Source organism: Hoplias malabaricus, chromosome Y, assembly GCF_029633855.1.
Source record: "Hoplias malabaricus isolate fHopMal1 chromosome Y, fHopMal1.hap1, whole genome shotgun sequence".
Lineage (NCBI taxonomy): Eukaryota > Metazoa > Chordata > Actinopteri > Characiformes > Erythrinidae > Hoplias > Hoplias malabaricus.
In genome coordinates, this window is record NC_089820.1 from 14,164,926 (window position 1) to 14,178,220 (window position 13,295).

Here is a 13,295-nt window from a genome sequence, read left to right on the forward strand (position 1 = left end):
ACTGGGAACCAAAGATAATGCCCTTGTGTTGTTTGTCAGGGTTTAGGCTGGGGCTCTTAGATCTATGTTAATAACTCAGCATAAAAAGACATTGTATACACATGCTTCAAACTTTAGGGCAACAGTTTGTGGAAGGCCCTCTCCTGTTTCAACATTACAGCCCCTGTGCACAAAGTGAGGCCCAGAAAGACATGGATTGACACGTTTTGTGTGAAGGAACTGCAATACCATGTATCTACAAATCCATGGTATTGGCTTTGGGATGTTGTAATGCACACTGTACTAATGAGGATGTAGTCCTTGTTGCCCAACATCAAATACACTTTTTGACTAAATTAGCACAGATTCCCTCAGATACACTCTGAAAATTTGTAGGAAGCCAGATAATTGGAGGATACTAACCCTTTAGGGTTTAAGGACATTTTCTAAATTTTCTGAAATTCGCTTTTAAAGTACTTGTATTATAATATATTGCCCACATGTTTTATATCAGAATGTTCAGAACAATCTCAGCTCTCTCGTTAAGACGAGAGCACCTAAAGCATTTTATGAAGAGATAATTTTATGAAGAGAGTCTCTAACCCTGAAAAACTTAAATCCGATTTTAGAAAATCTTTATATCTCTTGTGAAAACATCTTTTACTCATGTGGATGAATTGTTTTCGTGACTGAAATAGTTTTACCAGAGTCTTAAAAACAAGCGAATCCACCAGTTAGACACGGCAAGAGGCAGGGAAGGCGTGTCTCAAGCTTATTAACATGCAATCGAAAGAGCAGTTTCTGCACATTCATAGTGTTTGAACTGTATTTCTGTGCTAAGATATTAATAGAAACATTGCAAATGTTCGTATTTGATGCGCCAGCGCTTTCTTTGACCCCAGAGGTTTAAAGTTGTTCCATATAATTGTGCTTTGGAATGGGGTATGTGTGATGGCCAGATGCCCATACACCTTTGGCTGTGTAGTGTATTTTATTTCTGCCTTTTGCTGGTCTTTGAATATGAAGAAATCTGTCTAAATTATTATCACTAGTAATGGACTATTTGCTTCAGAAACAGCAAGTAGAGATGAGGTTAAACAGTACCAAAGTGTTCCTTTAAATAAAATCAAGCAGAAACAGCTTGTACTGAACTTCTTAGACACCTCAGCTCGAGGGTTCAGAGAGTTGATTACCAGAGGGCTTATTCTCATTATTGTAATTTCTCATCAGGGTGTTGATTTTACTGTAATCTGTGTAAGGAAGGTGATCAAGATCAGATTTCAGTAAACACATTGTGTGAGGCTTGTTGGACTTTAGTGCTGTGTAGTATAGGAATACAGCATCTAAAAGTTGATTTAACAGTAATCCACGTTGCAAACATTGGGCAAACCTCTATATATAATCGACAACTTTCAACACTCATTGTCTTTTTTATCAACCACAGTTCCCACACAGTAGCACCTTGAGGTGTTAGTTACAGACTGTAGTCGATTTATTAATCTGCATACATTTTAACCCCCTTTCAATGTGTTCTTCAAAGGTCAAGATGGTCCTCCCGAGAGCAGGTATTATTTGGGTGGTGGATCATTCTCAGCACTACACTGACACTAACGTGGTGGTGGTGTGATGTCGTGTGTTGTTCTGGTATGGGTGGATCAGACAGTAGTGTAGTAGTTTCTAAACACTGTAATGCCACTGCTGGATTGAGAACAGTTTTCATCCAAAAATATCTAGCCAACAGTGTCCTGTGGGCAGCGTCCATTGGAGCAATGGAACTGTGTTCTTTGAATAAATCATATACAGTACTTGACATATTCAGTTTTTTTATGTTGTGTGTGTGTGTGTGTGTGTGTGTATAGTTGGAACGGATGCTGGAGGGTAGTGCAGTGAGAGCGCAGAAGCAGCTGGTTCTTCTGCACCGAGAGGATGGACCCCCGCCCAGTGGGACAGCAGAGTGGCTCAACATGCGCAGCTGGATCTCCAGACACCTGCATCTTTCCTGCCCTCGCAGGGTCTTTAGCCGCAGGAGCTTGCCCAAACTGGTACCCCTGCCAAACTCTGAAATAATACAGAAACATCTCCACTAATGCTGAACACTAAGCACTGAGAGACAGGGTCCAGACACACAGTTTACACACAGTGCTAATGTAACCAATAAGACAAACATTCATTTTCAGCGGGCTCACAGAGGTGTTGATAAGCCATTTTAAATGGCGTTTCAGTCCATTTTTATAAATTACAAAACATCATAAACTGTGAGCATACACAAACATTTTTTGTTAGCATCATAGTTCCAGTGAAATTTCAGACACTTGTCAGAGAGTGAGAATATCTGAGATAAAGTGAGCATTATGCAAGATATTTTATTATCAGCAAAACGTTTTGAAACAGCACCTAATCTACTCATCGTGAGAGTTTGGTAGGTTAAACTACAGCTTCCACATGGCCAAGTTAGTAACACAACCTTACAATGTAGTGTTCTGAATCAATTAAAGAAGTCCATATTCCACCTATAACAATCTGTGTAGGCATTGTTGGTTGTTTTGATGTTATGCAAAGATTAAACCTGAAAATGTGCCTTTATGTACAATTTAGAATGAAATAAGTGCATAAGTGCACTAGGGGCAGTGAGCATACGCACAACTGGAGTGGTGGGCAGCCATCCCCAGTGCTCGGGGGGCAGTTGTGGATTATGTGCCTTGCTCAGGGACACTTCAGATGAATCAGAAACATGTTATAGATATTACGTGAATGAAATCATGTAAATATTTTGGTCTTTCTCCTCAGAGAGAGCTGTATCAACGTGTTTTTGAGAAGCCTCCTGACCGCCACTCGGACTTCTCTCGCCTTGCTAGAGTACTGACCGGCAATGCCATTGCACTTGTACTGGGAGGAGGGGGTGCAAGGTATACCTTCTTTTCTTCTTTTCTTTCTGCATCTATCTCTTATATGTATCTGTCTTTCTTTTTCCCTGTCCTCTCTCAATCTCATCTTTGTCTCTCAATCTCTGTCATCTTTTTCATTCTCTCTCTATCTTGCACTCATTTATCTATCAGTCTGGCAGTGTTTTTTAATCTTTGTTTCTGTCTTTTTCTCTCTGTCCTTTCTCATTGCCCCAATCAGCACCCTCTGCTTTCTCCACTCACTCATGCTCAATTCTGCACACACACGCCACCAGAATTTGTTTCTGGAATTTAGAGTTTCATAAATAAAAATGCATGCTCATGCTCATGTTAGTAGCATGTTGATTAATTTTATTGATTTTCTGTCTTTCTGGTAGTTTGTCACCAGTGTAATCCTTCATGTGTGTGTGTTTTTTTCTTTCAACTCTGCATTTATCCTTCAGTAGATGTAACATTTCATTATTATTTTATAGCCTATACCCAGTTACTTTATAAATGATCTCTTCATGTAGGTTTAACTTATGGCCTTTGCATCCTAAGCATATCTGTCTTTCTGTGAGGGTGTGTATGCATCTTTTGTTGATAGTGTTTCTGTTTGTTGCTCTTTGTCTGTGCCTCTTATCAGACTCTGGAGCTTGTGAAAGGTGGGTGGAAAAAAACATCCCTGCATAACTTAAATTTTATTGTTTATGCTAACTTCTCATCCTCATTATCACATTGAGCGATCCCTGTTTTCATGTTTATAGTAATTTGATATCCTAGTCACATCCACAGCTGGAACAATATTCATAGAAATACATATTTAAGTAGTGCATTTACAATTTAAATTACTCTTTACCTCAAAAGAGGTCCATCACTCAAGAATGTGGATACTTGCTTCTCCAACATTTCTTCTAAAAGCACAAGTATTATTAGGCTCTTTGTCCCCATTTGCTTATGTAACAGCCTCTATTCTTCCTCTAAGGCATTAGATAAGACATGGGAACATTTCCTGTGGGGATTTCAAAGCATGAAACCAACAACGGTAGTAAGGTCAGGTAATGATGTTGTGTGATTAGTTCTGGATTACTAACAACACTATAAATCATCCCAAATGTATCCAAATAAAAGAGAGTTCTATCACTCGAAGGAATGCCGTTGAATTGCCAAGTTGGACTTTTTACCCCTGTTTCTTTAAACAAATAATTTAGCACTGCACTCCTCTGCACAGGGGCTGTTCTCAAGTGGGCGTCATTCGGGCTCTGTGTGAGGCAGGCATCCCCGTGGATCTGGTGGGTGGTACTTCCATTGGCTCCCTGATGGGTGCGCTGTTTGCTGAGGAGAGAAGCTACAGCCGCATGAAAGTCCGGGCACGGGAGTGGGCCATGGTGAGATCCCATCATACCAGCCTCAAACCTAGTTCAGTTGATCAGTTATACTGAATTAGTACACTGACCTGTCAAAAGTCATGGGACAGCAGTATGTAAATTGATTGTGAAGTGGTGTTATCTCAGCGGACCGCTTGGGAACAGCCACACCTATAATTTGTGAGGTGTTATCTTGTGAATACAGCTGAACACTGGGCAGCGTGCTTATAGCAAGGTGACATACATTATCAGAGTTCGAATGTGGGATGATACTGTGTGGCAGACCGATGGGACGTTCCATTTCTGAAGTGCATTCCGAATGGCATTTAATATTCCATGATCTACAGTTTCACTTGTGTAAAGGGAATACTTCACAGAAAGAATTGCCAACACAGTGGACAATACAGTGGCCGCCCACGGGTGCTTAATGATCGTGACAAGCAGCGTCTAACTAGAATTGTTTATGAGAACCGACAAGCAGCTCTGGCAGAAGTCACATCCACATTCAATGCAGGCCCCCCATGCATATCCCACAGGTCAGTGCAGCTTTCTTTAGCTTCCATGGGATGTGGGAGCAGACGACTAACCAGAGTGCCTCTTTTAACACCACAACACATGACACAATGCCTCACCTGAGCTTGTGAGGTTATTAATTGGACCCCAACGGATAGGCAGCCTGTGGCATGAGTTGATGACTCATGGTACCAATTGTTTTGTGCTGACAGTAGGATTTATGTGTGGCACAGACCCCATGAAGAATGGACCTCAGTTGTAAGCCAGACACTGTGCAGTCTGACAGTTGTTCTTTATGGATGTGGGCTGTGTTCTCATGGTATGGGTTGGGTCCAATTGTCTGCCTAAACGTGTCATTCACCCCTACATTTCACCGCTTGGTGACAAGCCCTTCATAGACTTCATGTACCCCTGCAATGATGGGATCTTTCAGCAAAATTATACCCCATGGCATTTGGCCCAAGTTGTTCAGAATTGGTTCAAGAAACATTCTGGAGAGTTCTGAGGAATAGTGCGCCTGCATTTGAGCCCAATCAAGCATTTATGGGATGTGGTGGAAAGGTCCATTCACATCCGAGACCTTGTACCTGCAAATACCAGGGAGCTGTGGGTGGCTATACACTAATAATGTCTCAACATCCTTCCAGATTTCTTCCACATCAAGTTGCTGAACTTCACCAGTTTAAAGGGGGTTATACAATACTGGTTCCTTTTGGTCACTGTGGGTGGTATTGCCTTCTATGACATATTTTTCGTATATTACTAGTACACAAGTGACATTGTGGATGAAGATATGTTAAACGCCCACATAATTTTGGAAATGCAATGTCCCATCCATCTGGTACCTACTATGATGCCTTATTTGAACTCTGATAATTCACTTTGCTTTGCCATAAGCATGCTGGCCAGTGTTCAGCCTCGCTCACAAGCTGCCACTCTGCAATTTATTTGGTCTATTCAAGCATTCCCAAGCCATCCCCTGGGGTAACACCACTTCATAATCAAATTATATACTGCTAACCTATGACTTTAGGCGTGGCAGTATATATAGCTGCTGTCTGAACAAATTTACCAGATAAGAAAAAAAAAACATTATAAACCTTTAAAGAAAGTCGGTGTGAAAAAGAAGTAATTTTGGAGCATATTTATTGGTCCCTCTACTATGAATTTCTAACACCATATAAAGAAAAGATGGGGTACTCAAACCTTGTAAAAAGTAAAAAAACATTTAGCTGGCAGGCAGTGGATATAACTAATTTTGAAGTTAGTAAATATGATTTTCTAAAAGCTTGTGTGTGCCTGTAGCTCCTACTTGGACAATAAAATGAACTTGATTTGATGTGTTTCCTAGGAGTTTGGATCAATGTTTAAGCGGATCCTGGACCTGACGTACCCAGTCACCTCCATGTTCACAGGAGCTTCTTTCAACTCCAGCATTGGTGGCGTGTTCAAGGACAAACAGATTGAGGTGGGATTTTTTTTTTTCCTTACTGAAATAACCAACATCGAGGTTAAGCTTAGTTCTTTGCTCTAAGAAAGGGAAAAGCAGGTTTAATACCAGATCTGTTTATCTTTGATGTACAATGTTATGCCAGTAGCCACTGCAACATTTCAACCATATCCATATACATTGGTCAAACACTCACTGTCCATTCTCTCAGTCTCGGAAAGCACTGCTGTGTCTGATCCACTAGTATTAGTACAACACACATAAGCACACCACCACCACCACCACATCAATGTCACTGCCGTGCCAAGTCATTACCTTTTCTGTGGGGGTCCTGAAATACAGGGTGAGAGGAGGCAGAAAGAGTATGCACAGCAACAGATGGATTACAGTGTGTAATTGTAGTGCTACAATGTGCTCCTGTACGGTCAGTGGAGCTAAAAAAAAATGGACAGTGACAGCAGAAACAGGGACCATAAAGTTCTGCATATGTTCTGTGCATGTGTCTTACCATAATATATTGATTTATACCTATTGCTCACTTGAGGGAGTTTAGGAAAGCTGCATTTCTGGTCATTTTTGTTTTAGATTGAGGCTTATTTATTTGCCACAATATAATTAATATAGGCACAGAATATCTTTCATAAAAAGAACAGGACTCTTCCTAAAATTGGAAAATTGATTTGCATTGATGAAGCTAGTGTGTTGATCTTGTACATTGATATAATTTCAGCAACAATCCCTCAGAATGTAAGAGCTTGTTTTTCTCCACAGCGTTTGGCACATATTTGTATTTTTATAGTGTCCTGTCCTGTTTTTGTTCCCTCTTTTGACCTGCCCTATTTTTTGGTCGTCCTGGACACAGACTCTGTAAAAGAATCATAAACAGCAAAAATGTGGCACTGGACTAGAAACAATAACCTCTATCTTAATAATAAATTAAAATAACATTGATCTATGTATTTGGGATGGCACATACGTAAGCCCAAATGTGAATATTACCATAGCAGATCCCTTCCACTGCAGAGTGGCTGTGTTTTAATCTCTTGTTTTGTTCACTGTGAAAGAGCTCTCTGTACCTGCAATAATGATGAGAACATTAATTACATTATAAAGGTCTAGTCATGGCTTGCCTTTGGTTAACATCCCTACCTGCTTGTCCCTGCTTGCATTCTGCCTGAGCAAAAGACTGTGGAATCTCACACATTTCACAGTTCATTTCAAAAATCCACTGTTAGTGGTAAATAATGTCTCCTGTATTTTTGTGTCTTTTCTTCATTGTAGGACCTTTGGATTTCTTACTTTAACATCACCACAGACATCACGGCCTCCTCCATGAGAGTGCACACTGATGGTAAGCCATTACTTATACATTAGCTTCTTTAACTGTGTGGGCTGTGAACAGAAGCTAAATGTTCTTTTTGTTTCCGTTACTTTACCCAGGCTCTCTGTGGAGGTATGTTCGAGCCAGTATGTCTCTATCTGGGTACTTACCTCCCCTCTGTGACCCAAAAGACGGACATTTGCTCATGGATGGTGGCTACATCAATAACCTGCCTGGTAAGAGTGCATTCATCCTCATCTACTTGCTACACAGCACCTATTTATAAAAGTATTACGTGATAACAGACACAAGCCTCCATGCATAAACATTTTTAAAGGATTATTCTGATACTTGTTGGTAAGCCTCATTTTTTATGTAGATTTAGGTTTTCATGAAAGACTTGTGAAGGTGTGATGTAGCTTTATGAACAGTGTCCTAGAGGAAAGTTTTACCCATATGAATGGTTTAGGGGTACATATAAATAGGTAAGACCATATAAGGTCTTTACCATTTTAAGTTTACAGGTGTCTGTTCCTATAATGAATTGGTGGCAAATAATAGTCAGTATTTTCCTTTTTGCCTTTCCTTAACAAAATGAAAACACCGCATATTGTGTTCCTCGTGTGCTGAATAATGTATGTATCTCATACTGTCATAAAACTGTAGGCTTGGAAAATTTTTTAATCTGAAGTTTTTGTGTATAATTATTAGGGTATTCAACACACACCAGATTTTACAGTTTTTGCCCTAAAATACATAATGAACATAATATAATATATATGACAAATAGTGATCATGATTAAAAATGAGCCCAAAATCAATGTTGCATGTTCTTAGCAGGGAATACGTAAAACTACAAACAACTTTAAAAGCTATAAATCTATTGACTCTGAACAAAAAGGACATATATGTCATACAATATACAGAATTTGTGTGATTTAAAATCCATACAAATTTGGGACTAAATATAAGCTAGTGGGCTACACAGAATGAAAATGAAATGCTTATAGATTTCCAATACATCTTCTATCCTGGAACCCAGATTTCTCTGACCTACATCATGCCCACATCCCTCATTTTCATTTGGTTCACTGGCTACATGGATTGATGCCTCGTGGGTTGTCCATTTCCAGTTGCCAAATGAGGGTCCTGTACAACAAAATACACACCAGATTCTGGCTACATACAGCATGGAATGACACAGGAGAGGGCCTAATAGCGAGTGTGTTTACAGCCATCATGGGCTGCATCTCAGCCATACGTCCCTGTCTCTGCCAAAAATAGCCCAGGTCTGTTGTGAGACGTGGACCATATGAACATTTTTTTAATCTGCCTTATGTCTGCCAGAAGTGGCCCACATCTGCTTTAGGGCATAGGATAAATAAACAGGATTTAAACTGGGACATTTCCAGCTTCCATTAATTTACCAGTGCCAAGAGTGGGCTAGCAATGTCATCTATTTGCTAAAAGTAGCCTACGTCTGCATGCTATCTGGGTATAGTTCAGAGTGATTACATTTTTGGTTGGATCTTTGTTCCCAGCATTTCCACGTTACATTTTTTCTGTCCTTGAAGCAGTTCAAACTTGTCTAGTATATTTATGAAATATATTGCACACTGTTCTATAGATCCTATTATAAAGCATAAATAATTGCTTTTATGGATTTGTTGGTTAAATAAAAGGAAAATTATGCAAGCAGATTTCATACTGAAAGTAGTGCAAGTATAATACTGCAGTGTTTATGTTTCATGTTAATATTGTCTACACAGGATTTAAGATTGTTCATTAAATGCATTGTATTACTAGTTATATTTAAATATAACTAAATTCAAATATGCACCATATGTGTGGACTGGACAAGTTAATTAATTACAGGAATAAATAAAAGCAATAAGGCTAGTGATATTACTGAAGCCATCCACAATATGCTACAGTGACAGATCAAAAGCCTTGGAGGGGGAGATCTTATTACTTACATATTAAACCTCCCCTGATGTGCCCTTTTCTCAATGTCTCCAGCTGATGTGGCTCGCTCAATGGGTGCTAAAGTGGTGATTGCCATTGACGTGGGCAGCCTGGATGAGACCAACCTCACCAACTATGGAGACTCTCTGTCCGGCTGGTGGCTGCTATGGAAACGGCTGAACCCTCTGGCTGAGAAAGTGAAGGTTAGAGAGCTGAACAGGACACATGGAATTAATAATGCAGTTTGTAACAAAGGTTTGTATCAGTGAGAAGTGCTGATGGGTAAAAAAAAAAAAGAGCAGTCAGTGGGCGAATCTGACACAGGATCATGGTTCTTTCATATCTGAACATCAAACAGTCGGGCTGATAAAGCTCTACAGCGCACTGATGACTGATGATCTGCATCCCTGCTCTTAGAAGTGAGCTGCACTTCATTGCCTCATCTGTTAAAGTCTGAGATGGTACCAAAGGCAGCAGATGATAAAGCAAAATACAGAATGAGGTGGATAATTCTGGATGAGTAAAATACAACATTCACTCAGTATATCTAATTCTTCTTGTTATGAGACAGATGTAGGAATATTAAAATATATTGTAACTGATTTGACAGTTGTTATGGTGATTATGTTTAGAGAAAATTATTTGCTATTTTTTCAAGTATATTTAAAAAAAACATTATATGAATTCTTGAAACAAGTAAAATTATCTGCCAGAGAAATTAGACATGTAGAGTAGTTTAAAAACAATATGGTGAATATTCTCATAATATAACGACAGTAATCTCATATTTAGACATTAAATAAATGGAATAGATTTAAGATGATTTCACCAGATGTCTGATTGACTGACCATACATGTACTAAACATGATATGACTGGACTATGCTTGCTAGCCTATTGTTTGCTACCCTACCTGAAGAAACCCTTTACATAGACACACCTGGATTATTTGCTAGTTGCTAAGTCATCTGCTAGTTAAAAGCTTTTCATTTACGTATGTAATAATGAGTGTTGTTATGGCCTACCAGTAGAAGTGGCTTCTAAGCAGGTGATGAAGGGTAGCAGAATTTGTCTGTATAAGTGGAGAAATTTGTAACGGGACTGACTGACCACACAGGTGCTGAACATGGCAGAGATCCAGACAAGACTGGCCTACGTGTGCTGTGTTCGCCAGCTGGAGTCAGTCAAAGACAGTGACTACTGCGAGTACATCCGGCCTTCCATTGACCGCTTTGGAACGCTGGACTTTGGCAAGTTTGATGAGATCGCTGTGAGTGGCCCTCACTTTTTTCAGTCAGGTCAGAATGATGGGCATTACCTTTGGAACCTCTGTGATGTTATGTTTCATGTTTATTACAGGATGTGGGTTACCAGCATGGAAAGACTGTGTTTGATGTATGGTGCCGAAGCGGAGTAGTGGAGAAGATGCTGAAAGATCGACATCAAGAAGAGTTCCATAAGAGCAAGAGCAATAATGTGAGTGGAGGATAACCTCATTACATGATACATTTTAAGATGTAACGGATCATTCAGTCTAGGAGGCAGGAAGACTATATAAGAGTATACAATTTATATATATGTGTGTGTGTGTGTGTGTGTGTGTGTTTGTTTATAAAGTCATTTAATAGTCAATTAAATATTTAACTTGTCTATTCAGTAAAAAAGTCTTATGTCATGACTTTGAGGTAGAACTGGATGATGTGGCCTAAATTAATATTACAATATAAAAGCCGACAGTGACAGATGCTGTAAATATACATTGATATATTGAAAATGTGTATAAAAATCATATCATATAGTTATTGAAATATTTGATCTTGAAACATATATTAATATTGAATTATTGTGCATCCTTACATTTTACATTGTTTTCTGGCCTAGCACTTGAATGTTTTTGTGAAGATTTACTTTCTTATAGCAATGACAAGCTTTTCTTTTTGAACTAATCAAAAGTTTGTGACACCATGCAGGTGGTGACCTGTCCCAATGCCTCCTTCACAGACCTGGCCGAGATAGTGTCCCGGATAGAGCCGGTGAAGCAGGCCATTGTGGATGGTGAGAAATAGATTTAGCTCACACCTACATTCACAGGCCATGTTTTTTCCTGCTCCACACACATCAAGCTCTCTTTCTGTGACCTGTGTCTCTCACAGAGGAGTCTGAGTACCAGACAGACTACGATGAGGATGTAGTAATGTCTGACTTTGAACTGTCCAACCCCAGCAGTGAACATGAGCACACTGAGGAAGACGAGCGCACAGATGATGAAGGGATGGCAGATACTGCTGATACCGTAAGATGTCCTTTCATGTTTGTGGGGCACAATAGTTAAGTAATAGATTCTAATTTAAAGGGGACATATGGAAAACATCACTTTTTCAGTATATGTGCACATTAATTTGGGGACCTGGAACTCCTACCATCCTTATATTATGGCTCTGTCTAAGCATCTCCAGTCACTGCACCAGATCTGTGATTATGTGAACATGGAGAAATAAAAGTTCTGATTATATGTCACAAAGAATATGGTAGAATATGCCCCCTTTAATCTTCAAACTGTAAGTAACTACAAAAACATGGCTGGTATAACTCAAGGTCATCTGCACAGAAGTGTAGTTCTAACTGTTGTTTATGTTTAACATTCCGTATTAATATTTTGCACAGGATGAAGAAATTAGGTTGACAAGAAGACGAAGGCGACACCATCCAACCACATGAGCAAATGACTGTACTTTTGTTTAGAATTTAGGCACAAGAAGGAAAAACTACTCTTACATCATGTGAAAAGGGTTTTAATAGTTCACAAAGAGAATGTGAACAGCATGGGGTTTAGAACAATACATTTCCTGTTCACAAACTCTGACCACCATCCCATACATTTCTGTTTACTCTGTTCTGTTGCACTGACTTCATTCATGAAGGGCTTCTCTATTTGGGAAAACTTTAACATATTTTTAGTTTGTCAAGGTTGGAGCTGTGCATCTCAGTATTAGACGCTAATACTAACTGTGAGAATCATATTGAAGGTGCTATATATGCACAAAACTGTGTATCAACACTGCTGCATGACAGTTCAATGTCAGCCCATGTAACTCAACTCTGGACGCACATTTCTACTAGCATTTCAATGCAAATTCAATGCAATTTTGATATGATATTTTTAGCTGCTCTATGTGTGTTTATGTTACTGAATGTTACTGGAAGGAAAATTGATCTAAATGTTACTGTTTGTAATAATAGAGTAGTTTTAAAACACTCACCAGGAATGGCATAATCATTGTAGCAACTGGGCTCAAATTCAGAACCCTTTATTTGGTCTAGAGATATTTAAGTCTCTGTTTTAACACAAGGGCTTACAGCACAGGGACATAGTGTGTTAGATGAATTTGTTGAATTACTGCAATCAGATTTGTCTGGAATATAAAGATACTGACTTACAGGGACTCTGTGTCTTTTTTTGTTGCCACAGACCTGTTTAAAATTGCTGTGCTGCATGTTACAAATCAGGACTTCACTGTGAAATGGATGACAAGCTAAAAATAAAGCCCATCCAATACTAATCTCCCTAACCTCTTCTCTACCTGAGTAGGCTTGACATTTGGGTGAGAATTACTTAGTATGACCCAAAAATTAGCATTTAATCTGCAGTTAAGCATCTGCTCTTCTGAGAACACTAGCTTTTGGGACATTTGCTGTGAGGATTTGGTTGCATTCAGCTACAAAAACATTAGTGGGGACAGATACTGATGTACTGTGCTCCAGCTCATCCCAAAGGTATTGGATAGAGCTTGATTACTTGAGAGAAATGCAGTACTGCTA

At 39.3% G+C, this 13,295-nt stretch overlaps 1 protein-coding gene across 1 annotated transcript in view; it reads left to right on the forward strand.

Moving 5' to 3' along the window:
* LOC136679035 (patatin-like phospholipase domain-containing protein 7) overlaps positions 1-12,994 on the forward strand; it is a 30,994-nt gene extending 18,000 nt beyond the window's left edge. The window contains exons 25-36 of the mRNA XM_066657301.1: positions 1,839-2,021; positions 2,767-2,885; positions 4,093-4,249; positions 6,093-6,209; positions 7,473-7,542; positions 7,632-7,748; positions 9,532-9,680; positions 10,594-10,746; positions 10,836-10,952; positions 11,447-11,531; positions 11,630-11,769; positions 12,141-12,994. Coding sequence (XP_066513398.1) covers positions 1,839-2,021; positions 2,767-2,885; positions 4,093-4,249; positions 6,093-6,209; positions 7,473-7,542; positions 7,632-7,748; positions 9,532-9,680; positions 10,594-10,746; positions 10,836-10,952; positions 11,447-11,531; positions 11,630-11,769; positions 12,141-12,194 — 1,461 coding nt within the window. The 3' untranslated portion in view covers positions 12,195-12,994. The remainder of the gene's footprint in view (positions 1-1,838; positions 2,022-2,766; positions 2,886-4,092; positions 4,250-6,092; positions 6,210-7,472; positions 7,543-7,631; positions 7,749-9,531; positions 9,681-10,593; positions 10,747-10,835; positions 10,953-11,446; positions 11,532-11,629; positions 11,770-12,140) is intronic.
* The last annotated feature ends 301 nt before the right edge of the window (positions 12,995-13,295 follow it).